At 43.5% G+C, this 27,552-nt stretch overlaps 1 protein-coding gene across 1 annotated transcript in view; it reads left to right on the forward strand.

Annotated features, from left to right (window-relative positions):
- LOC115462840 (protein hinderin-like) overlaps positions 1-27,552 on the forward strand; it is a 394,127-nt gene that overhangs the window by 15,407 nt on the left and 351,168 nt on the right. The window contains exon 2 of the mRNA XM_030192876.1: positions 10,711-10,850. Within this exon, the coding sequence (XP_030048736.1) occupies positions 10,711-10,850 (140 nt within the window). The remainder of the gene's footprint in view (positions 1-10,710; positions 10,851-27,552) is intronic.

Raw genomic sequence — 27,552 nt, forward strand, 5'->3', positions numbered from 1 at the left:
CTGTCGTTTTGCTTTTTCACTAATCTTTCATACTTTGATTCCTGGACAATTGCAAATCGCAATAAATTCAGTGCACAGCTATATGTACTTGATATTGCTTACAGTGAAATGACTCCATTTAGCTTTTGGACTGTGCAGCTAATGTGTTTTCTAGTCATGTGACTGCTTCATTACCATTCATAATGATCCTTGAGTGCTTCAGAACATTTTGTGATAGCTTTGTGGATTGGGTGTTAGCCAACAAGCACATGGGTAATGTCAGAAAGGCTTTTTTTTTTTCTTGTTTACAAAGTGATAAAATCAGTCTTCCTTAATAATTTATCATTTTAACAGGATTGCAGTATATTCACAACAGAACACTGCTCTAGAAAGTTTATTGAATTTAAGAAATTAATTTCTTAATGAGCTGTGGAAGAAGGTCCTGCACTGTGTGCAGGGCCGCTTTAACTACCCATGGGGCCCTGGGTAAACTTCTGTGGATATCCAGCAGCACAGCTTCCTTAGCTCCCTGCCAGCCAAGCTGCTTTCTACTGTTAAAAAGAGGAGTGTGGTAGCCGTGTTAGTCCACTCTTAAGGTTATCAATAGAAATCAAACAAAATCTCTGTTGATCACCCTCCCCTCACCTATCCACACCCATCCTGTTAGAATATCAATGATATGCTTTGATGTCCCCATGCATACTTCCTACCCACCCCCCTCCTCCCACCCTGTCAGACTGTCATAGTAATGCTTGAAGGTTTTCACATATATACACTGTCAGCTAGCACATTTGCTTATTTCCGATCTGACGAAGAAGGGCAACCTTCGAAAGCTAATCAAGAAATGTATTAAGTTATGTCCAATAAAAAAGGTATCATCTTATTTTCTTTTCCATGTTTTATTTTGTTTGATTTCTATAGATTCTACATGGAATGTTGCTATTCCACTAGCAACATTCCATGTAGAAGTCGGCCCTTGTAGATCACCAATGTGGCTGCGCAGGCTTCTGCTTCTGTGAGTCTGACGTCCTGCACGTACGTGCAGGACGTCAGACTCACAGAAACAGAAGCCTGCGCAGCCTTCTACATGGAATGTTGCTAGTGGAATAGCAACATTCCATGTAGAATCTCCAATAGTAGCAACATTCCATGTAGAATCTCCAATGGTATCTATTTTACTGTCATAGTAATGCTTGAATGTTTTCACTTATATACTCTGTCAGCTAGCACATTTGCTTATTTCCGATCTGACGAAGAAGGGCAACCTTCGAAAGCTAATCAAGAAATGTATTAAGTTATGTCCAATAAAAAAGGTATCATCTTATTTTCTTTTCCATGTTTTATTTTGTTTGATTTCTATTGATACTGTTAAAACAAAATGCAACATAAATACGCAGAGCCACTGTTTAGGCCATGCTGATGAGGACTCTGCTGGTTCTGCTCTTCTGAAATAGGAAGACCACATCAGAAAGGGTGCAAATGGCAGAGCCTTCAGCTGTGTGGCCTAGATAGCAGCTTCACACTTTTATACTGCTGCCTTTTATTTTTTTGGAAGCAGTGGGGCTGGCAGCTGGTGGGGAGGGTTAAGAAAGCTGCTCAACCAGGGAAAGAGAGGGGAAGGAAAGAACAGAGATGGCCCAAGGGTGGCCCATCCCAAAGAGTGAGATTGAAGGCCAATGAGTAAGTGCATTTGGGGTATAAATTTGTTATGGTTCTGAAGGGGCTAAGGTCTGAGGAAGGAGTACTGGCTATCATAGCATGTTACATATTTTAAACGCCATTATTTCAAGCACTTATCAAGACTAAACTACATACATAATCTAAATACAGTTGAATTGTTTCCATAAAAGACCCCACAAGAGGTAGTGTCTCTTAATTTAAACCTGATTAGACACAAGTTTCCAATAGACAACTACCTCAAAGCACATCAGATCCTGCGCAAAATGTTCTAAAACCCCATATGATAGACTAAAATCATATTAGTGTTCTGATTTTATCTCAGACCAACACACTGTCCCTCCACTACAAAACACTATGCATAAACTTGCGCAAAAACGCTCTCAGAACCTTATCATACCCTAACACTAGCTCCCAGGACTCAAAAAACCCACAATCTTATCTGTGAAAAGGCAACACTGTAAATATCACACCAAACCCTAATACTCCAATACACACCTAGTGAGAAAACAGAAGAAATGGGTCTGCTACAGATCTCTATATAGAAACTATATGCTAGCAGAATATTGCACCTTGGTCACAGGCACAAAACACACAGACCCTCAACAAATATGAAACAAGGGACCACAGATCATTTAATAGACATATGAAGGGAGGAAAACTAAACTGGAGCCTCAAGAAGTCAAACTCTGCATATACAGCAAACAGAGAGAAATAGAAATTGAAATGCAAGATATCGGAGATGCACATTTTCCAAAGCTGACATATCTCTCTATATAAAAGGCAAAACCAACGTTCTATGAAGTCTCCAGCCGGAAGTGTGAAGGGGGCGAGATATCCGGTTTCCCTATGAGTGTCTGCCCCGCCCTCTCTGTAACACAGTCAGTGAAGGAAAACAGCAGAGCAGGAAATCAAATCGCTGGCTCTGTAACAGTGAAGGACTCAGAGGGAAGAGGGGAGAGAGGCCAGAGGGCAGGGACACACACACTCCCACATGCACTCAGAAGAAAACATTGCTAGCCCCCGTTTCATTTGCATCAGAAACGGGGCTTTTTTACTATCTCTCTATATAAAAGGCAACACCAATCTCTCTATATAAAAGGCAACACCAACGTTCTATGAAGCCTCCAGCCGGAAGTGTGAAGGGGGCGAGATATCCGGTTTCCCTATGAGTGTCTGCCCTGCCCTCTCTGTAACACAGTCAGTGAAGGAAAACAGCAGAGCACGAAATCAAATCGCTGGCTCTGTAACAGTGAAGGACTCAGAGGGGGGAGGGGAGAGAGGCCAGAGGGCAGGGACACACACACTCCCACATGCACACAGAAGAAAACATTGCTAGCCCCCATTTCATTTGCATCAGAAACGGGGCTTTTTTACTAGTATCAAAATAAAATACTTTTTTCTCTGAGGACAAATGGGATATGTATTCTCACATATGAGTGACGTAATCCGACAGCTCCCTATAGCTTTAAGAAGCCTTTGGCAGTGTCCCACTGTGTATGCACCGGCAGATGCTCAGGCTGCCTCCATACTGGCACTGCTCAGCCTTTCAGATGCCTGTCCTCGAGGAGCAGATCTGAACCATGCTTTAGGAGGAGCTGGGATGCCTCCTTGCAGGGCGCAGTACAGAAGCACCAAGGGTTCTTGAGCCAGACATGGAGCTGCTGTAGCCCATCTTGGAGGCTCATGCCCTTCCTGTTGGGTGGTCGTCAATGCCAGTACCTTGTCATGTGTTACTGTTGGTGCCAACCAATGCAGTGGCTGTTTATATCAGGAGAGGAAGCTGCCCTGAGTATCAAGGACAGTCTGCACCTTGGTGCCCAGTATCAAGGCCTGGACGTCCGTCTAGTAGGCTGAGTCGGGCACAGACTCGGGTGTCTTATGATTATTTTGCTGAATCTGATACGGACCGCTCTCGGGCTTTTCAGGAGAACCCTGACAATCTCTTGGAGGAGAGGGGTCTTTAGGCATACACTCAGATCCCTCCCCTCTACAGGAGAGAAGAAGACAATCTCTTCCAGAGGAGTTCTCCTATTTTGGCTTTTTCTGGGAAATGGCGACTGCCATTCCATTTCATTTGGATGTGGAGGACGGGCCCTGGGCTGAGTTGTTAACTGTCCTGGACTATGGTTTCTGCTGCAGGAGGCTGTGACAGTCCCTGTTCAACATGTCCTGGGAGATGCACAAATAAGAAACTGGGAGACCCCTCTTTCTGTGCAAGTAGTACGTAAGAAAGCGGATTCCATATACAGAGTCCAGAAGGCTCCCAAATTCCAAAGGCTCAGTTGCCCCACATTCCATGGTAGTCGAATCTGCTCTGAAAAGGGCCAAGGGCTTATTTTCCTGCATCCAGACCTTCCAGCTCTACATGTGCCAGTACTTGAAGTCCTTGATGTCCAGTGTGCTCACTCTTTTACGGACACTCTCTCACTGGAGCAGGCTGCAGAGCTTCACTAGTTAGCAAGCAGAAAGAGTATAGAAAATATCTGGTTAGGGACACTTTTGATTCCTTTGCTGTGGTGTCCAAGCTCTCCACCATATGTGTGGGAATGCGTAGACTCTCTTGGCTGCATGTTTTTGATCTAGAACCTGCAGTTTAGGAGAGGTTGATGGATGTCCCTTGCCATAGAGACAATTTTTGGGGGGACAAGTTGGAAGAGGTCGCGGACCTCATAAAGAAACGATACTGCTGATGCCATCAATCCCTGTCTTGGCTGCCTCATTCTATTTACTCCACATTGCAGAGGTTTTCTGGAGGATTATAGAAGAGGTTCCTACTGCTTTCAAAGGTGTAGGTATACCTCCTTTTCTTATCCTCAACAACAGGCTCAGGCCCAGCGCTCCCGTCCTTGGTAGCAGTGGGCCCAGAAACCTCAGCAGGCTCCCCAGTTGAAGTCAGAGAAAGGTTTTTGACTGGCTCTAGGAGAGCATAGCACCTTCTTCCCATGATTCAGAAAACTATTGGTTATGCTCTGTGGAATTAAAGGATGCTTACACCCATATCCAGTTACATCCCAGTCACAGGAGGTATCTCAGATTTCTAGTAGGGAAGCACCATTTCCAGTATCGCCGTTTAGCCTTGCATCTGCCCCCAGCGTTTTTGCAAAGTGTCTTGCCCCTAGTCACAAGCATCATTACACAGACAGAGTTTCTCTACCTGGACAATTGGCTAGTCAAGAGCACATCAAAGGAAGGTGCTCAGGTATCAATGCAGAGAAGGGTGTTGGAGCTACTAGGGCTTGTTATAAACAACCCAAGTCACATCTACTCCCAGTACAACAATTGGAGTACATAGGAACCCTGCTAGACACAGTACAGGCTATGGCCTACTTACCACTGGCAGGTCAAAGCTCGGCAGATGTTGAGACTGATGGACCACAAGGCCTTCACTGTGCATGTCACGCCCATGGCCTGCTTCTGTTTGCAAAGTGTCCAGTGGACCCTTGCTTCCCAGTGGCATCAAGCCATAGGGAACCTTGTGGATGTAATCTCCGTTACCCCAGAGTTAACTCAGTCCCTTCTCTGGTGACTGATTTGCCCAATTTGGTCCCATTCCGAATTTCACCACCTCAGTGGTGGCTGACAACAGATGCATCCAACTTGGGGTTGGCAGCCCATGTAGAAGGTTTTACACTCGGGACCTTTGGTTCAATCAGGAGACAGACCTTCACATCAACCTCCTAGAGCTATGGGCAATATGGAACGCTCTAAAGGTTTTCAGAGATAGTCTGCTGAACCAAATTATTCTATTTCAAACAGATAACCAGGTTGCCATGTATTATGTCAACAATCAGGAAGTTAGGAAGTGTCAGGTTATGGTATGGGTCACCAATCACAATATGAGCCACATACCCGAAGGGGAAGCAGAACAGCCTGCACAACTGCACAAGTGGCCTTTCAACATGGGTGTTGCCTGGAAGATCTTCTGAGAGTGGGGCACTCCCTCAGTGAATCTTTTTGCCACTAATTTCAATAACAAGGTCCCTCAGTTGTGCGCCAGACTCAGGTCACATGACAGACTAGAGTTAGACGCATTCCTCCTTGATTGGGGAAAGGGTCTCCTGTATGTGTATCCTCCAATCCTTCTAATAGAGAAAACTGTGCTGAATCTTAAACAGGACTGGGGGCCCATTATCCCCATTGCACCTTACTGGCCAAGACAGATTTGGTTCCCTTTTCTGCTGGAGTTGTCTTCTGAAGAACCGAGGAGAATGGGCTGTTTTCTAACTCTCATCATGCAAAACAAGGGGTTTCTTCTGCACCCCAACTTCCAGTCCAGGAAAGATTCCACTAAGAAGTGTTATACTTTGTGGAGGAGATTTGCCATCTGATGTGAGGGCAGGGCCCTAAACCCTCTCTTTTGTCCTCCATATAATGTGCTTGAATACCTTCTGCACCTTTCTGAGTCTGGTTTGAAGACCAACTTTATAAGGGTTCACCTCAGTGCAATCAGTGCTTATCATCTTGAGGGAAGAAAGCCCATCTTTGTACAGTCTCTAGTTGTTTGCTTCATGGAAGGTTTGCTGTGACAAAACCCCCCATCAAACCTACTGTGTCATGGGTCCTCAACTTCGTCCTCACACGTCTGATGAAAGCTCCTTTTGAGCTGCTGGATTCCTGTCATGTGAAGTACCTGATCTGGTGGCGGTCACTTCAACTCACAGTTCCAGAGCTGCGTGGACTTAATACTACATACTTCCTACTCGGAATTTGTGCTGCAACCTGCTTATTAGACTATAACCGTGGCTTTCACCTGATAGAGAGCCTGCAAGTCTAGTCCCGTCGTATTGGCAACATTAGAAATGGCGCCTATCATTTTTGAAGGGACGCTATTTAGCTTTTAACCAATCAGCGGCTTGTTATGTATATTACTTCATCTTAAATTAATACAAGATTAACAAAAATGGCTTTATCGACTGCAATCTCTTTCACCTAAAGGTTTAAATACCAAAATAGAATGGAAAGCATTCTTGTAAGTATCTTTGTAATCATTTTTATAAGCACCTTTGTAAGCATTGCAGCTTAAATCTTTCCAGTTCTATCCAACAGTTTGGAATGGGAGCACTTTTGGGCTCCTTTAAGATGAAGTAATATACCTACAAGCGGCTGATTGGTTAAAAGCTAAATAGCGTCCCTTCAAAAATGATAGGCGCCATTTCTACGTAAGTACATAATATAAGTACATAAGTAATGCCACACTGGGAAAAGACCAAGGGTCCATCGAGCTACAGCATCCTGTCCACGACAGCGGCCAATCCAGGCCAAGGGCACCTGGCGAGCTTCCCAAACGTACGAACATTCTATACATGTTATTCCTGGAATTGTGGATTTTTCCCAAGTCCATTTAGTAGCGGTTTATGGACTTGTCCTTTAGGAAACCGTCTAACCCCTTTTTAAACTCTGCCAAGCTAACCATGTTGCCAATACGATGGGACTGGACTTGCAGGCTCTCTGTCAGGTAAAAGCCGCTGTTATAATCTAATAAGCAGGTTGCAGCACAAATTCTGAGTAGGAAGTATGTAGTATTAAGTCCATGCAGCTCTGGATTTTACTCATTTATTCTTTTTGCGAGTAGGACACTAAGAATGTAATCTTGACAGTTTGTCTCCCCAAGAAGCAGACAGTGAAACGGAGGCGCGAAGTAAAATCAGTAATATTGGATGAACTTGCTAATGTTCATATATATAGACAACTTATCAAGATGCACTTGGAAATTCTTTCTGGTCAGTCTAGTGGTACCTAAAGCATTTGGAATTATTTCTGTATCCTTTTGCCACGTTTTCTTAGTTTGATTGCATTTCTTAGTACTTTTCTTTTTCTCTGCATATGTTGTACAAAAATATTCATTTGGTACTGTCACATGTATTAGCAATGATGTCCTTTTTTTTTTTTTTAGCGTTGTGTCTGGTTTTCTTGCAATGAGCAGTTTTTTTTCCTCCAGTGGAACGAGATTGTCTGAAGTGATCACAACCTCTTTATTCTCAACAGTTCTCTTAGGGTCACGATTCCAGTGTTTTTCTGGTACGGCAGTGTTAAGTGTTGCCAGTGAATGAGTCAAGTTACCTTATTGTACCTTCCAGAATTCAGTCCACCTTATATCAGCACGTTACATCTACAAAAATTTGTTACCATTTGCAGTTTTTTTAAAAAATTACATTTGTACCCTGCGCTTTCCCACTCATGGCAGGCTCAATGCGGCTTACATGGGGCAATGGAGGGTTAAGTGACTTGCCCAGAGTCACAAGGAGCTGCCTGTCCCTGAAGTGGGAATCGAACTCAGTTCCTCAGGACCAAAGTCCACCAAAGGCCACTCGTCCACTGTTGCTACTATTTGACATTCTACATGGAATGTTGCTATTCCACTAGCAACATTCCATGTAGAAGTCGGCCCTTGCAGATTACCAATGTGGCCGCGCAGGCTTCTGCTTCTGTGAGTCTGACGTCCTGCACGTATGTGCAGGACGTCAGACTCGCAGAAACAGAAGCCCGTGCAGCCTTCTACATGGAATGTTGCTAGTGGAATAGCAACATTCCATGTAGAATCTCCAATAGTAGCAACATTCCATGTAGAATCTCCAATAGTATCTATTTTATTTTTGTTACATTTGTACCCCGCGCTTTCCCACTCATGGCAGGCTCAATGCGGCTTACATGGGGCAATGGAGGATTAAGTGACTTGCCCAGAGTCACAAGGAGCTGCCTGTGCCTGAAGTGGGAATCGAACTCAGTTCCTCAGGACCAAAGTCCACCAAAGGCCACTCCTCCACTGTTGCTACTATTTGACATTCTACATGGAATGTTGCTATTCCACTAGCAACATTCCATGTAGAAGTCGGCCCTTGCAGATTACCAATGTGGCCGCGCAGGCTTCTAAATGGAATGTTGCGAGTGGAATAGCAACATTCCATGTAGAATCTCCAATAGTATCTATTTTATTTTTGTTACATTTGTACCCTGCGCTTTCCCACTCATGGCAGGCTCAACGCGGCTTACATGGGGCAATGGAGGGTTAAGTGACTTGCCCAGAGTAACAGGGAGCTGCCTGTGCCTGAAGTGGGAATCGAACTCAGTTCCTCAGGACCAAAGTCCACCACCCCCTAACCACTAGGCCACTCCTCCACTGTTGCTACTATTTGAAGTCGGCCCTTGCAGATCACCAATGTGGCCGCGCAGGCTTCTGCTGAGTCTGCGCAGCCTTCTACATGGAATGTTGCTAGTGGAATAGCAACATTCCATGTAGAATCTCCAATAGTATCTATTTTATTTTTGTTACATTTGTACCCCACGCTTTCCCACTCATGGCAGGCTCAATGCGGCTTACATGGGGCAATGGAGGATTAAGTGACTTGCCTAGAGTCACAAGGAGCTGCCTGTGCCTGAAGTGGGAATCGAACTCAGTTCCCCAGGACCAAAGTCCACCACCCTAACCACTAGGCCACTCCAGTTTCTGTTCTAGAATCTGCATTTATTGCTGTAAGCATTCATGTTTGTAAACTTGTTCTGTAATGCATCTGTCAGTCTTTCAGGCTTAGGTTTAAGTTCTCTTCTCCTCAACGCTTCCTTTGCCAGATTTTCATCAAATATAGTTCTTGAAGTAATACTTTGAATTTTTTGTTTCCCAAGGGATACTGCCTCCAAGTGGGTTTGTGCATAATTTCTCCTGCTGTGTCAAATGGTGTGCGTACGCTTTGATTATAACCTATCAAATAAAAATTTGTATGTATAAGGAATTCAAGTGGGATGAGTTGTGCTGTTCTGAACCACTATGAGTGTGACAGTGCAAAACAGTTGAGTACTTTCACTGTTTGATTTTGTTGGAGCCTAAATATTCTGCCACCAGATGGAGTGAACAGAAATGTAAAGATATATGTTGATTGTATGTCACAACCCGAGGGTGAGAGGGTATTATATATAAGTATACAACAAAACAAAACTCTCTCACTAGCAAGCAGGAAGCATGCTCATTCCCACTGCAGGCACAGGCAGCTCCTTGTGACTCTGGGCAGGTCACTTAACCCTCCATTGCCCCAGGTACAAATAAGTACCTGTAGATAATACTTAAGCCGCATTGAGCCTGCTATGAGTGGGAAAGTGCGGGGCAGAAATGTAAGAAAAATAAATATTGGAGATTCTACATGGAATGTTGCTACTATTGGAGATTCTACATGGAATGTTGCTATTCCACTAGCAACATTCCATGTAGAAGGCTGCGCAGGCTTCTGTTTCTGTGAGTCTGACGTCCTGCACGTGCAGGACGTCAGACTCACAGAAGCAGAAGCCTGCGCGGCCACATTGGTGATCTGCAAGGGCCGACTTCTACATGGAATGTTGCTAGTGGAATAGCAACATTCCCTGTAGAATCTCAAATAGTAGCAACAGTGGAGGAGTGGCCTAGTGGTTAGGGGTGGTGGACTTTGGTCCTGAGGAACTGAGTTCGATTCCCACTTCAGGCACAGGCAGCTCCTTATGACTCTGGGCAAGTCACTTAACCCTCCATTGCCTCAGGTACAACTAAGTACCTGTATATAATATGTAAGCCGCATTGAGCCTGCCATGAGTGGGAAAGCGCGGGGTACAAATGTAGTAAAAAATATTGTGAACCTTTATGGTTACTCAGGCCTTGACACAGCGTTACTAGCGAAACCTTGGCCGAAATCGGTGTGTTTGACCGATGACCCACTTGTTGCTTTGTATCTGCACTTGAAAGCTAAGTTACTCTTTTGACTTTCACATGCTATATGGATCCCGAGCTGATTCTGTTGAGCTTTTAGCACCTTTTCATTCATTTTGCAATTAAAATTGGGTTTTTGCCTAAGATGATATAATTCCCAGCAGAAGCTTTCTCAACCCTTCTTATTACTAAATGACTACTTGGGTTGGAGGTTGGGTTACATTCAGAGGCTTTTCCCTTAATTCCCTTTAAAACAGATGCACTCCACAGAATCTTTAGTCTATTGTTGAAATTATTATTTTTTGCCATTACATGAGAGAGTTTTGTTTTGTTGTATACTAAGATATGTGTTGATAAAATCCTGTCTAATTTATAATCCTTAGGACTTTCCGGAGAAGGAAACCTAAGACCAGGAGTCAAACTTATGGGTCAGAAAACCCAGTATAGTAAGCCCATGCCTATGATGACCACATCTGTTTCAAGAGATTCACTCATGGATCGTGAAACATCTGCAAGGCAACAGGTAAATTGGCATATTTTAAACAGAACTGTTCAGGATGGGATAAATATTAATAGCACTTTTCATGTTGGCATATGTACCGTAATACAAGTTCCTGATAGTTCTAATACCTTCACCTTAAGATAGGCTGTTAATGTAACGGGAATGCTCATGTGTTTATATGTACATACTGTCACCCTTTGGGGTGGAATTTGCACCTGGACACTGCTTTGGTGTCTGGTGGCCAAGGCTCTTTCTGCTTGCACTGACTCTTGGTGACTGAGCTGCAGATGCACTTGACAAAACTCTCCTTAAGATTTAGCAACAGGTTAGTCTGCAGTTCTTTCAATACTTTATACTATCCCTGTTAAGGATGGTAACATCAATAAGAATAACACAGGGTCTAGTTTCTAGGGTTTCAGGAATGCTTGAATTCCTCCCCTCTCCTCTTTCAGACACAAAGAGAAGGAATCCTTGTTAGAAGTAAACTCAAAAGTCTCTCAGCAGCCTCTACTCTCAGCTGCTTTCCCACTGTCTTTCGTAATTCAAGAATGGCTGTAAAGGAAAGCCTTGATTCCTCTTTTCAAGGCAGTCCAGAAATAGAACAAGGGCAGTCTGTCTTAAGAGATAAATCAATTATCAAAACAGTCAATATAAACTTTATCCTCTTCAGTTCCTTAACCTCAGTTACAGTTGCTTGCACAGAGAACTGTAATCCCTACACTTAAACCATAGTAATCCCCTCCCTCCCCAATGGTTAATGAAGCTCCTGCTCTCTCCAGGTGGCTTAGTTTGTGCAAAAACAGGAAAATAAAAAACCCAGCGCTCACTATTGCAGGCCTCAATTCAAAAGCAAAAAGCAAAACTCCCATGTCTGCAAAATACTTTCCACCCCTAGCCTTCAGTAGATCCCTGCTTACTGTTAGGATCTCTCATGATTTATCTCAAAGGAAGGGTCTTCTGATGGCTCCAGACTAGTGTCCATTTCTTTCAGCTCCTGATCTTAGAGAGTCCAGGGTGCTACTGGTATCTGCCTTCCTCTCGTGTGCTCTCCCAGTAGCTTTCTGTAAAACTGACTGTTCAAGCGTTTCCCTTTCCCTCTGTTGCCTGGGAAGTTGATGAGCTTCACCTTTCAACTGAATGAGAAGTAGACAAAATACTGTGTCTTCCAAAAGGCCTATACCCATCTCTTGGTTGGTTGCTTGCTTGCCTGCCTGCCCAGCCTCTCGTGCTCTGCCTTTCATCACCCCTGCCTCAAGGATCAGGTTCACTCGGGCCAATGCAGAAAAACACACAGTAGTGCCAGCTCAGGACATGGCATATATTGTTAAATTAACTCCAAATAATTCTATGGCCATGTAGTGAGCATGCAAATTACTACTGTTAAAAATGCAGCAGTAATACACAGCTCATTGCAAAATGTTATCCTTCCTGTCAGTGCATGAGTGATGATTCACTCGTTAACTGACAGGTAGGGTGACAAAGAAAAAAAGCAGCAGCCATGGCCAAAAAAAGCATTCTTCAACCCCCCCCCCCCCCCCCAAACCGATGCCCTGACCAATCGCCTCCCCTGACTCAACCCAATTTCCTCCCTCCGACTTAAAACACAGTTTTCTGGTGTCTAGTGGCATCCATCTGCATATCTAATGCACTAATCTACCCTCTCAAAGTATACCTTAAAAGGGGCAGGAGCAATGCCACCTTGAAAAATGGCAGTGCCTGACTCCACTTTGAGGCATATTTTCAAAGCACTTAGCCTCCCAAAGTTCCATAGAAACCTATGGAACTTAGCCTCCCAAAGTGCTTTGAAAATATGCCTCATAGTGTATTCCAGGATGCACTGAACAGGGTCAGTCTGTCAAATAAGGAATTTTTTTCCCTTATTTGGTAGTCTCCACCCATACTATTAAAGAAGCAAAAATTTCCCTTATATAGCAGACCAACCTCACTGGGTGCATCCTAGGGTGTTCTGTGTAACATAGTAACATAGTAGATGACGGCAGAAAAAGACCTGCACAGTCCATCCAGTCTGCCCAACAAGATAAACTCATATGTGTATCCTTACCTTGATTTGTACCTGCCTTTTCCGGGCATAGACCGTACAAGTCTGCCCAGCAGTATTTCCCACCTCCCAACCACCAGTCCCGCCTCCCATCACCGGCTCTGGCACAGACCGTATAAGTCTGCCCTCCACTATCCTCACCTCCCAACCACCAGCCCCTCTTCCCCCACCTGCTCCACCACCCAATTTCGACTAAGCTGCTGAGGATCCAAACCTACTGCACAGGATTCCTTTATGCATATCCCACGCATGTTTGAATTCCGTTACCGTTTTCATCTCCACCACCTCCCGCGGGAGGGCATTCCAAGCGTTCACCACCCTCTCTGTGAAAAACTACTTCCTGACATCTTTCCTGAGTCTGCCCCCCTTCAATCTCATTTCATGCCCTCTCGTTCTACCGCCTTCCCATCTCCAGAAAAGATTCGTTTGCGGATTAATACCTTTCAAATATTTGAACGTCTGTATCATATCACCCCTGTTCCTCCTTTCCTCCAGGGTATACATGTTCAGGTCAGCAAGTCTCTCTTCATACGTCTTAGAATGCAAATCCCATACCATTCTCGTAGCTTTTCTTTGCACCGCTTCCATTTTTTTAACATCCTTCGCAGGGTACGGCCTACAAAACTGAACACAGTACTCCAGGTGGGGCCTCACCAACGACTTGTAAAGGGGCAACAACACTTCCTTTCTTCTGCTGATCACACCTCTCTCTATACAGCCTAGCAACCTTCTCGCTACGGCCACCGCCTTGTCACACTGTTTTGTCGCCTTCAGATCCTTGGATACTATCACCCCAAGATCCCTCTCCCCCTCAGTACCTATCAGACTCTCCCCGCCTAACACATAAGTCTCTCGTGGGTTTCTATTCCCTAAATACATCTCTTTGCATTTCTTCACATTGAATTTTAATTGCCAAACCTTAGACCATTCTTCTAGCTTCCTCAGATCCTTTTTCATGCTTTCCACTCCCTCCCGGGTGTCCACTCTGTTGCAAATCTTAGTATCATCCGCAAATAGGCAAACTTTACCTTCTAACCCTTCGGCAATGTCACTCACAAATATATTGAATAGAATCGGCCCCAGCACCAATCCCTGAGGCACTCCACTACTCACCTTTCCCTCCGAGCGAACTCCATTTACCACCACCCTCTGGCGTCTGTCCGTCAACCAGTTCTTAATCCAGTTCACCACTTCGGGACCTATCTTCAGCCCATCGAGTTTATTTAAGAGCCTCCTGTGGGGTACCGTGTCAAAAGCTTTGCTAAAATCTAAGTAGGTTACGTCTATAGCACGTCGATGATTCAATTCTCCAGTTACCCAATCAAAGAATTCAATGAGATTCGTTTGGCACGATTTCCCTCTGGTAAAACCCTGTTGTCTCGGATCTTGCAACTTATTGGCTTCCAGGAAATTCACTATCCTTTCCTTCAGCATCGCTTCCATTACTTTTCCAATAACCGAAGTGAGGCTTACCGGCCTGTAGTTTCCAGCTTCTTCCCTATCACCACTTTTGTGAAGAGGGACCACCTCCGCCGTTTTCCAATCCCTCGGAACCTCTCCCGTCTCCAAGGATTTATTAAACAAATCTTTAAGAGGACCCGCCAGAACCTCTCTGAGCTCCCTCAATATTCTGGGGTGGATCCCGTCCGGTCCCATGGCTTTGTCCACCTTTAGCTTTCCAAGTTGTTGATACACACTCTCTTCTGTGAACGGTGCTATATCCATTCCATTCTCAGGTGTACTTTTGCCAGTCCCTCGCGGTCCTTCTCCAGGATTTTCTTCAGTGAAAACAGAACAAAAGTATCTATTTAGCAAATTGGCTTTTTCTTTATCATTATCTACATAGCGGTTCGCAGTATCTTTTAGTCTCACAATTCCCTTTTTAGTCATTCTCCTTTCACTAATATACCTGAAGAAATTTTTGTCGCCCCTCCTTACATTTCTAGCCATTTGTTCTTCCGCTTGTGCCTTCGCCAGACGTACCTCTCTCTTGGCTTCTTTCAGTTTCATCCGGTATTCCTCCCCGTGTTCCTGTTCTTGAGATTTTCTATATTTCTGGAACGCTAATTCTTTAGCCTTTATTTTGTCAGCCACTTGCTTGGAGAACCATATCGGTTTCCTTTTTCTTTTGCTTTTATTTACTCTCCTTACATAAAGGTTTGTGGGGTCCAATGCTACCATTTGTCAAGATGGTGGCACCGGAGGCGGGAGTGAGTGGGCATTGTTCCTGCTTGTTTTAAAGTACACCTCAGGGGGGCTCAGGGTTAATGTCGGGGGGGGGGTGGGGGGTGGAGTTATAGTAGAGGACGGGGAAAGTTTTTTTTTTTTTTTTTCTTCCTGTCAGGGGTAGGGAGTAGAGAGGTGCACTAGTCACCAATGAAACTTTTTTTTTTTTTTAAACGGGGAGAGAGGGTGGCTGTGTCAGGCTCTGCTGCACTATACATGGCCAATTTTCTTTTTTTGTATTAATGGTTGTGCTCTAATGTTGCCATTAGCGCATGGCCATTAAAAAAATTACTGCATTAGCACTTACTGACACCTATTTTGTAGGCGGTAAGTGCTCATGCAGTAAAGCTGTGGTAATTAGTGTGCAGTAATATAATTGCGTTGATTAGTGCAGAAATGCCCACTCTCCGTCCTAGACAACCTTCTCTGTAAAATAAAAAGTATATTTTTTAGTGCAGCTAGCGCTCACAGATTAAGAACTTATCACAAGACGCTTGAGTGCGTCCCACTGTAGGCCAGTTTAAGTGGTGGTAACCGTGTACTAGTGCTTACTGCAGCTTAGTAATAAAACCCCTCAGTGAGTCTGTTCTTAACATGCCTGTTCTCAGGGTTGCAAGATAATTGCAAAGCTACTGTATAAAATATTTCTAAATTGTTCAATTAAGCAGTGTTCTTCATTACAAAGCTCAGGGGTCAGTGGCGGCCCCCAGTGACCCTCTAAGTGTGGGGGGTGATGGGCTGGAGGACATGGATAGAGAATGTGTGGGAAGGATATAGACTTAGGGAAAGAGAGTGTGGGGAAGTAGACTGTTTTAGTTACACAAGCCACTCTAAATGTGTATGAGCAATCAGGTTGACTGTATCTTCAGAGGGGGGAACCACCCGGCCAGCTACATCATTGGAGGAGGAATCCCCCCATGCGTAGTATGCTGTTCATTCTATGAGCACAAACAGGCCTAGAATTCTCACGTGGTAACATAGTACTTGATGGCAGATAAAGACCCGTACGGTCCATTCAGTCTGTCGATAAACTCACTACATTTGATATGTGATACTTCATATGTATACCTCGTCTTGATTTGTCCTTGCTATTTTCAGGGCATAGACCATAGAAGTCTGCCCAGCACTGTTCTTGTTCTAAAATTTCTGAAGTTGTCATCGAATACCCTGAAAAGCTCCACTCCATCCCATCCAAATCTATTCTGCCACGATCAGGACACAGACCGCCGATCACTGGCCTTGTTTTCCAACTTCTGAAGCTGAAGTTGAATCTGTCCAGCCATGATCTGAGCACACACCGTAGAAGTTTGCCCAATACTGGCTTTGCTTCCCAATTACCAGTGTTGCTTCCTAATCTCTGCTAAGCTTCTTAGGATCCATTCTTTCTAAACAGCATTCCTTTGAGTTTATCCTATGCATTTTTTAATTCCGTTGCTGTTTTCATCTCCATCACCTCCCGTGGGAGGGCATTCCAGGTATCTACCATCCTCTCTGTGAAAAAATACTTCCTCCCATTATTCTTGAGTTTGCCCCCTTTCAACCTCAATTCATGTCCTCTAGTTCTAGTGCCTTCCCGTCTCTGGAAAAAGTTTGTTTGCGGATTAATACCTTTCAAATATTTGAATATCTGTATCATATCACCCCTATTTCTCATTTCCTCCAGGGTATACATGTTCAGGTCATCAAGTCTTTCCTCGTATGTCTTGCAACGTAAATCCCATACCATTTTCATTGCTTTTCTTTGAACCGCTTCGTCTTTTTATATCTTTAGTAAGATACAGTCTTCAAAACTGAACACAGTACTCCACGTGGGGCCTCTCCAGCGACTTGTAGAGGGGCATCAACACCTCCTTTCTTCTCTATGCAGCCTAGCATCCTTCTGGCCATGGCCACCGCATTCTCGATTATTTCACGACCTTGAGATTCTCAGACACCATCACCCCAAGGTCCCACTCCTGAGCCGAGCATACCAGTCTCTCCCCTCCTATCCGGTATATCTCTTTTGGATCTGCACCCCAAGTGTATCACTCTGCACTTCTTGGCATTACATTTTAACTTAGAGTACTATCTTGGGGATCATGTAGAAAAATACTGAAGTAAATGTATTGCAAAAATATGTATATATAAATAATCCAGTCTAATATTGTAACAATATCAAAAATTTGAGATCTGAGGCACCCTTAGTGGCCCTTTGGGTGTCTTAAGTGTCATACTGTGGAAGATTTGCGATGTGTGGTTCTTGCTCAAGTGGTGTTGAAAAGAGGTGGGGATGTTAGTGAAGTTTTGTTTACTTTAGAACAAAGATTTATATTTAATTGAAATACTGTCAAATTTGGAGGTGGCATGGTGATTGTAAGTTTGCAGTGATGTTTGTCATCTTACATATTACCTTCCTGGGTCAGATTCTCAAGCTGTTTATAATCACTTTCTTCTGTGAATGGCGCAATATCCGTTGCATTCCCAGATACTCTCTTGGCAGCCAACTACAGCCCTTCTCCAGGATTTTCTTCTACTAACACTGCCGAGAAGTATTTGTTTAGCACATTTGCTTTATCCTCATCATTCTCCACTCTCTCGGCAGCCAACCGCAGCCCTTCTCCAGGATTTTCTTCTACTAACACTGCCGAGAAGTATTTGTTTAGCACATTTGCTTTATCCTCATCATTCTCCACATAGCCATTCTCAGCATCTTTCAGTCTACCAATTCCATTGCTATCTTTTCTCCTTTCCCCAATATATCTGAAAAAGGTCTTGTCACCTCTCTTAACATCTTTAGCCATTTTTTCTCTGCTTGTGCTTTCACTAGGCGTATTTCCTTCTTTGTTACTTTAAGTTTAATCTGATAATGTTTTCTGTGATCCTCATGTTGCGTTCTTCTGTATTTATTGAACAAAGCCTCTTTTGTCCTTATTTTTTTCTACCAATTGTTTGGAGAACCACATAGGCTTCCTGTTTCTGTTTTTGTTTACTTTCCTTGCGTAAAGATCAGTTGCCATATTTATAGCAGCTTTCAGCTTGGACCACTGTGTTTCCACTTCACATATGCCTACCCATGCCATCAGTACTTTCTTCAGGTATTCCCCCATTTTACCAAAATCAGTTTGTCTGAAATCCAGTTCTTTCAGTTTTGTACGTCTGCACAAAGCTTTTGCTCTTATATCAAACCACATGTTGTGATGATCACTATTACATAGATGGGCACCCACACGGACATTGGAAACACTTCCTCCATTTGTGAGCACTAGATCCAGCGTTGATCCTTTCCTCATGGGTTCTGTCACCATTTTTCTGAGCAAGGCTCTTTGACAGACATCCATAATCTCTCTTCTTCTCCGAGTCAGAGCCGGTAGTGGGAGGGGGGATAGTGCTGGGCAGACTTATACGGTCTGTGCCAGAGCCGGTGGTGGGAGGTGGTGCTGGTGGTTGGGGGGCGGGGATAGTGCTGGGCAGACTTATACGGTCTGTGCCCTGAAAAAGACATGTACAAATCAAGGTAAGGTATACACAAAAAGTGGCACATATGAGTTTATCTTGTTGGGCAGACTGGATGGACTGTGCACGTCTTTTTCTGCCGTCATCTATTATGTTACTATGTTACTATGAGTCTGCTGATGGGACATTCCAATCCACATCGGGCAAGTTGAAATCTCCTAACAATTGCACCTCCCCTTTCATACCAAGCTTTTGAATATCTTCTATCAGATCCTTTTCCAGCTTCTCCATTTGTGCTGGAAGTCTGTAGATAACACCAGTGTGGATACAGTTTCCATCTTTTCTTTTCAGGACGATCCATATAGCTTCTTCCTTTCCCCAGGTTCCCCGCATTTCAGCCGCTCTGATATTGTTTTTCACATACAGCACCACTCCTTCACCTTTTCGGCCCTCTCTATCCTTCCTAAAAAGATTATAGCCTGGTATGGTCACATCCCATTCATGGGAATCATCGAACAATGTCTCCGTAATATCAACAATATTCAAGTTGTCCTCAAACATCAGGATTATAGGATCCAAGATGGCCGACGAGTAGGAAGCAGAGAAGTTTGCTCCCTAAAGAAATATAATATATTTCATAAGTACATAAGTACATAAGTAGTGCCATACTGGGAAAGACCAAAGGTCCATCTAGCCCAGCATCCTGTCACCGACAGTGGCCAATCCAGGTCAAGGGCACCTGGCACGCTCCCCAAACGTAAAAACATTCCAGACAAGTTATACCTAAAAATGCGGAATTTTTCCAAGTCCATTTAATAGCGGTCTATGGACTTGTCCTTTAGGAATCTATCTAACCCCTTTTTAAACTCCGTCAAGCTAACCGCCCGTACCACGTTCTCCGGCAACGAATTCCAGAGTCTAATTACACGTTGGGTGAAGAAAAATTTTCTCCGATTCGTTTTAAATTTACCACACTGTAGCTTCAACTCATGCCCTCTAGTCCTAGTATTTTTGGATAGCGTGAACAGTCGCTTCACATCCACCCGATCCATTCCACTCATTATTTTATACACTTCTATCATATCTCCCCTCAGCCGTCTCTTCTCCAAGCTGAAAAGCCCTAGCCTTCTCAGCCTCTCTTCATAGGAAAGTTGTCCCATCCCCACTATCATTTTCGTCGCCCTTCGCTGTACCTTTTCCAATTCTACTATATCTTTTTTGAGATACGGAGACCAGTACTGAACACAATACTCCAGGTGCGGTCGCACCATGGAGCGATACAACGGCATTATAACATCCGCACACCTGGACTCCATACCCTTCCTAATAACACCCAACATTCTATTCGCTTTCCTAGCCGCAGCAGCACACTGAGCAGAAGGTTTCAGCGTATCATCGACGACGACACCCAGATCCCTTTCTTGATCCGTAACTCCTAACGCGGAACCTTGCAAGACGTAGCTATAATTCGGGTTCCTCTTACCCACATGCATCACTTTGCACTTGTCAACATTGAACTTCATCTGCCACTTGCACGCCCATTCTCCCAGTCTCGCAAGGTCCTCCTGTAATCGTTCACATTCCTCCTGCGACTTGACGACCCTGAATAATTTTGTGTCATCGGCGAATTTAATTACCTCACTAGTTATTCCCATCTCTAGGTCATTTATAAATACCTTTCATTTAGTGGAATATGCCAAAGAGAAAGGGGAAATCTAAGGGACCTCTTCGTCCTAAGGTGGAAACTCCCTCACTTCGTCAAACACTTATTTCAGCGTTCCTGGCTTCGACACCGACGGGCATTTCCGCTGCCGGTGCAGGGGAGAGCACCGGCTTGGAGAGTGATTTTTCACTCAGCCCTGCTGGCCCGTTAACCCCTCCATTCTCACAGCCTACCGGTGTACCAGTTCCAGAGAGAGGAATACTGACATCTCCGAAAGAGAGGCAGGTCCCGGGTGAAAAAACGAAGGCGTGGGAAGAAATGGAGGGTGACCAACGACCTCAAGCCACAGCAGTGGTTCCGGAACAGAAAGATACTTCATTGGCTGAAATGTTGCTATGTTTGGCGGCAACTCAACCACTGGTAAGACCGGCTGAGATTTCATTGGAAGCTATATGGTTTGCCCTAGAATACCTTCATAAGGTCTGTTTATTGTTTATTTCAGTTTCCTTAAGTAATGCTACGCAAATAAAAAGCAAGAAAACTGACTTAGAAGCTGTATCAACTAAACAATTGAAATTTGATGGAGAGTTACGAAAATTGCGTGAGGTTCAAAATCAAGTGGTGAATGATAGACTAATGATTGTAAGAAAAATTGAAAACTTAAAAAATGCTATGAGGAACCAAAACCTTAGAATTTTAAACTTTCCTATAAGTGAGTTGATATCTCCAAAAGAGATGTTCTTCAGATTTCTCAAGGAAGAGTTTAAATAGAGCAAATGTTTCCACCGGTTCAAAAAATGTATTATCTACCAGTAAAGCAAGAAATTTTCCAGGATCAAGGAACTCAAGCTCAGTCAAAAGATCAGTCAGAAGGTTTGGATTTGACTGCTTTTTTTAGAGCAATCTAATGAAGAAATAAAAACGAGATCCACACTACTAGTGAAGTTTGTATTCCTCCAAGACAAAGAAACATTATTAAAACTTTATTTTAAAAAATCTAATGTGGACTTTTTAGGAGAGAAAATTTCTATTTTCCCAGATGTTTCAAAATGGACACAACAACGTAGAAAGAAGTTTTTGGACTTGAGACAAGAAGTTATTTCACTGCAAGCCAGATTTCAGTTATGTTTCCCATGCAAATGTTTGGTAACATTTAAGGATAAGAAATATGTTTTTTATGATGTTAACCAGTTGAGTGAATTTATAAAGGCCAAGAAGGAAATAGGACAACCCGTATAACTAACAGGCCTTAAGTAATATAAAAGAAGCCTAATTTTGTTCTATATGTATTGATCTGCTACCAAATCCCCTTGGTATATTTCCTAGGGCACCTTGGATCTATCTTATTGTGGGCTATAATAGAGTGTGGGAATTAGATTATTCTTGTTTATATTTCTTTCATTAGAGATTTTTTTTGCCTGAACTCTGTAATTTTTCCTCAAAGTTGATGTATCTTTGTAAAGTTAATATGGAAAATATATATAAAAAAAAACAACAACAACAAAAAAGCATCAGGATTATAATACTTTGTTCTTCAACCCCTAACCTTACACTTGAGGATCAATATCAGAAACGTTTTGATATAATGATGGTTCTAGCCACTCATCTTATAGTATTTAATTGGAAAAATAATTTGCATTTGAACTTTTGTGAATGGTGGAGTCATCTTTGTACTATTAGAAACTATGAAGAATCTGCAGCTTTTAAATTTCATCAATTGCCTACTTTTAAGAAGCATTGGGCTCCTGTTGATCATTACATCAAAACATCAGCATCTCCTAGAGATTAGATTTTTATATTTATACTTAAATTGTCACATTTATTTATATGTAATGCATTTGGTTTTGTTGTATGTTATATTGGTTTAAATTTTCTGAAAACTCAATAAAAATGATTAAAAAAAAACATCAGGGCTTACATAAGTAATGCCACACTGGGAAAAGACCAAGGGTCCATCGAGCCCAGCATCCTGTCCACGACAGCGGCCAATCCAGGCCAAGGGCACCTGACGAGCTTCCCAAACGTACAAACATTCTATACATGTTATTCCTGGAATTGTGGATTTTTCCCAAGTCCATTTAGTAGTGGTTTATGGACTTGTCCTTTAGGAAACCGTCCAACCCCTTTTTAAACTCTGCTAAGCTAACCGCCTTCACCACGTCCTCCGGCAACGAATTCCAGAGTGTAATTATACGTTGGGTGAAGAAAACCTTTCTCCGATTTGTTCTAAATTTACTACACTGTAGTTTCATCGCATGCCCCCTAGTCCTAGTATTTTTGGAAAGCGTGAACAGACGCTTCACATCCACCTGTTCCACTCCACTCATTATTTTATATACCTCGATCATGTCTCCCCTCAGCTGTCTCTTCTCCAAGCTGAATAGCCCTAGCCTCCTTAATCTTTCTTCATAGGGAAGTTGTCCCATCCCCGCTATCATTTTAGTCGCCCTTCTCTGCACCTTTTCCAATTCTACTATATCTTTCTTGAGATGTGGCGACCAGAATTGAACACAATACTCAAGGTGCGGTCGCACCATGGAGCGATACAACGGCATTATAACATCACACCTGTTTTCCATACCTTTCCTAATAATATCCAACATTCTATTAGCTTTCCTAGCCGCAGCAGCACACTGAGCTGAAGGTTTCAGCGTATTATCGACGACGACACCCAGATCCCTTTCTTGGTCCATAACTCCTAACGTGGAACCTTGCATGACGTAGCTATAATTCGGGTTCTTTTTTCCCACATGCATCACCTTGCACTTGCTCACATTAAACGTTATCTGCCATTTAGCCGCCCAGTCTCCCAGTCTCGTAAGGTCCTCTTGTAATTTTTCACAATCCTGTCGCGATTTAACAACTTTGAATAACTTTGTGTCATCAGCAAATTTAATTACCTCGCTAGTTACTCCCATCTCTAAATCATTTATAAATATATTAAAAAGTAGCGGTCCTAGCACATTTTTACATATACTACAAGCTTTTATGCTCATTGCTTTCCATGTGCTAAGTGAGTTTGGATGGTTTTCTATATTTATATGACCTTTCCCTCTGCCATCATATTTTCTTCTGGGGTTGACTCTCTGAATTCCCTTGTTTCCTTTTGTCAACTCCACCCTCTAGTTTACATTTCTAGAATCATATTGTCTGATTTGTCTCCAAGGATTCTTTTTCCTGTCGCAGAAAGATGTAGTTCATTACAGTATAGCCTATTATTGTTCCATGTATTACTCCATCCTCCTATGTATCTAAAACCACCTTCTTTACACCAAGATTTAAGCTATTGGTCCAAATGATGATATTTAATTTCAAAAGGCTGCAATTCACAGACTGCCTGCCTTATACACTATGTCACTTTCTCAAGAGGTCAAAACTCCATTCCTATTAACTTATGCTGAAAATAGTGCCATCCAATGGGGAAAACAAACATCATTCACAAAAATGTCATAACTTAGAATCCCATAAATGATGTTTGAATATTGCCCACTACTTTATTCTAAATTATACAGCGTTCACCTGATTCCTTAATCACTAACAAATAATATCACTGTATTTTTTTAAATTATTATAAAATTTTTTCTAACAGACCTCAGAGGTGTTGTTGGAATAGATTTCCACTTTGATGTTAACACACCAAAAAATCAATCGTATATGCCTCTCGTCATTGGTCACCACTAAATGAGTTATCTTTTTTTTATTTTTTTATTAAATTAAATATATTGTTTATCAATTTTCTAATGTGACTCTACCTTTTCTAATGTGACTCTACCTAACTATCAGTATCTCCTTACTAAAATTCACTTGTTATAGTATATAAACTATTTGTATAAAAATATCTTTATACTTAGCTTTTTTTCAAAAAAGCTTCCTTCCGATAGAGTTGCTATCACTCCAAATCCGATTCATTGGACTTTGCTATCGCTCCAAAGTTGAAATTATTTCACTCCAAAGAATCATCATTCAACTAACGAATTGTCTCTCGCTCCAAAGGCTTACATCAGGGCTTAAATCCAGGGCTTAAATCGACACGTGTTTCGCCATCCAGCTGTTTCAAGACTATATGCCCTCTCTCATATCCGGGTAGAATCTCCGTAGTGTGCCTCTAGGGAAATAAACATAACTTAATTCGATATCTTTTATATATCCAAACCATTCAACATCGGGTCTGGTCTCTTACTCTCTCGTATCCGAGTAGAATCTCCGTCATCGCAGGCCACCAAAATGGCCGCGACTTTTTATTTTCATTCAAACAAAATCAGATGACTCAACCAACTATAACTTAGAATCCCGGCACAATGAGACTTACTTCTCCATTTGATGACATGCCTCCAAAATGGCGTCTGCTGTTTATCAAAAATGTCACCACTGTGGAGACCAATCCAAGAAGCAGCTATGTAGAAAGTTATCTCCAATAGGATGTTTAAGCAGTGATGTCACAAATACTTTGAAGTTCATTCATGCTAAAACATTCTATGCTTAAATAAAGGCTTTCCACTCAGTGCAACTATTCAGTCCAACAGGCTGTAAAGATCGCAGTCTGTGTATCCAATGTTGCTCCCTCTGTAGAAGTTTCCTTGCGCAATCCCCCCCCCATCTGATGTTTTCATCAATGTCAATAATAAAGCATCGCAGTTTGTTGAAACTGACCCATCAAATTACAATGCTGTACGAGAGGTGCTTCTAGTCTGTTCCTCATCAGACTGCATTGATGTTCATTCAACCTAATTTAAACATTTTTAATAGGTTTACCAACATAAATGTTATTGCAGGGACACATAAACAGCAAACTTGCAATTAATATTGCTAACTGCTGAAGATGATTGGGGTTGGACGGTTTCCTAAAGGACAAGTCCATAAACCGCTACTAAACGGACTTGGAAAAATCCAAAATCCCAGGAATAACATGTATAGAATGTTTGTACGTTTGGGAAGCTTGCCAGGTGCCCTTGGTCTGGATTGGCCGCTGTCGTGGACAGGATGCTGGGCTCGATGGACCCTTGGTCTTTTCCCAGTATGGCATTACTTATGTACTTATGATAAACTCTGCTATCTGCTGGATTTGTGAACAACTTCAGTTGTAACGTCGCATCACAGTTCTTAAAATTCTTACATTTATAAAGACCTATCAGACTCTTGCTCGTTATCTTTTTCACTTGATGGACTCAAAATTTTCTTTAAATTCTTTCCTAGAGAATATGCAGTTCGTAAATTTGCATCCTTAAATAAAGCATATGTCTGCATAATATTACACTATTTTATTAAATGTTGGACTAGCATTAGTATATTTAGTGACAAAAGTATACATGTTGTCTTCATCATTAAATCTAGCCATACTGCTCAATAATTGATCTTGATCATTATATTTAGCTCTATGATATGTTTGTTTCAATAACTTCTCATTATAACCAGTGTTTGCAAATCTTGTGTTAAAGGCTTTGATTGTATCTTGTAATCCTTCATATCGCTACAAAACTGCAGATAGGGCAAACGTTCTCAACGTTCCTTTCCATATCATCAAGCTGATCAATCCATAGACTGGTGGGTTGTGTCCATCTACCAGCAGGTGGAGATAGAGAGCAAACTTTTGCCTCCCTATATGTGGTCATGTGCTGCCGGAAACTCCTCAGTATGTTCTCTATCTCAGCAGGTGGTGGTCACACACAGCAGCAGCTCTGGCTAGGCCTCCAAGCCTAATTCTTAGGTTTTGTTGAGTGCCTGGGGTTGAGGGCTCTTTTGAGCAAGTGCAAACCTGGTGGTGCCAGGTCCCTCCTTTTCTCCCCCCCTCCCGCTGGCTCCGTTAAAAAAAAAAAAAAAAAAAAAAAAAATTTGAACGTCCTTAAAGGCGTTTATTTCGACGTTTATTTAAACGTTTATTGCAGCTACTCACTGGGACACCAGGTCGTTACAGCTCGGAGCGGCAAGCAGGTAATTTTTACCTTTTTATAGCGGGCAGGGGGTTTCCCGATTCTTCTCCTCGTGGCATATGGCGTCGGAGGGCGAGGGCGCAAAGAGTCGCTCCCCGGATCGCTTGAGCGCTTCTAGAGGGGATGCGGGGGTCTTAAAGCCTGATTCGCCCTTGTTGGGTGACAGTTTCGTGACCGATGAATGTCCCGGTCCTTCCTCCGGCGTGGCGGGTTTTCCCGCCATAAACGCCCATCCCCCGCTCCTCGCCTCCGCCATCTTGGCCGGCCACGCGGCTCGGACGGCTTCTTCTTGGGCCGCCCTTGAGGTTGGAGACATTAATGCCATGAACGCCCTTAATTTGGGCGACGGCACAAAAGCGGCTAAAGTTAAGCGCCGTTCTTCCCGCGTGGCTCCTTCGCGGAGTGTCGCGCCGGACGCCATTTTGGATGCGCAGCATGTCTCTCCCCCGCTCTTGCGAGCGCCGGTTGAGGGTGCGTCTAGGGCTGTAGCCCAGGTTGCGGAAGTGCACAGTCTGGGGGGTTTCTCCCCCGAGTTTGTTTTGCTGCTGCATCAGGCCTTCCTTATGCAAAACGCTGCCCCTGCTCCCTCGTCTGGTAAAGAGGTTGAGGTTCCCAGAGGTAAATGCCCTCGGGTTGATTCCCAGGCCTTGGAGGACTTTGTCTCCTCCGATGTAGATGAGGGCAGCGTATCTGAGTTCTCCCAACGGTCCTTTGCGGATTCCTTGGAGGAGACGGATCCCCGCTCGGATGGAGCGGATGACCCCTCTGCAGCGCGGCTTTTTAGCTCAGAGGATTTGCCCAACCTGTTGATACAGGCCATGGACACTTTGAAGATTTCCTCTCCGGAGGACGTCTCTCCCTCAGCCCCTGTTGGCTCTGCCATTATGCTGGGGACGAAGCGCCCGCCTAGAACCTTCCACGTGCATGATGCCATGCACACCTTAATTTCGGCTCAATGGGATGTCCCTGAAGCGAGCCTTAAAGTGGCTAGGGCTATGTCCCGCCTCTATCCTTTGACTGAAAGTGAACGTGAGGCCTATCTGTGGCCTACCGTGGATTCTTTAATCACTGCGGTGACTAAGAAAACGGCGTTGCCGGTGGAAGGTGGCACGGCCCTAAAGGACGCCCAAGACAGAAGATTGGAGGCGGCTGCTTTAAGTTTGCAGGCCTCAGTTTGCGGCTCCTATGTGGCCAGGGCGTGCCTGACTATGGTGCAGCGGGCTTCCCCCTCGGATCATTCCTTGAGGGCTGATTGGCCGGCCCTGGAATCGGGCTTAGCCTATTTGGCAGACTTGCTGTATGATGTCTTGAGGGCCTCAGCTAAAGGCATGGCTCAGACAATCTCTGCGCGGCGGTGGCTTTGGCTGAAACATTGGTCTGCTGACCACGCCTCTAAATCCCGCCTGGCTAGATTGC

Source organism: Microcaecilia unicolor, chromosome 2 (assembly GCF_901765095.1).
Source record: "Microcaecilia unicolor chromosome 2, aMicUni1.1, whole genome shotgun sequence".
Classification (NCBI taxonomy): Eukaryota; Metazoa; Chordata; class Amphibia; order Gymnophiona; family Siphonopidae; genus Microcaecilia; species Microcaecilia unicolor.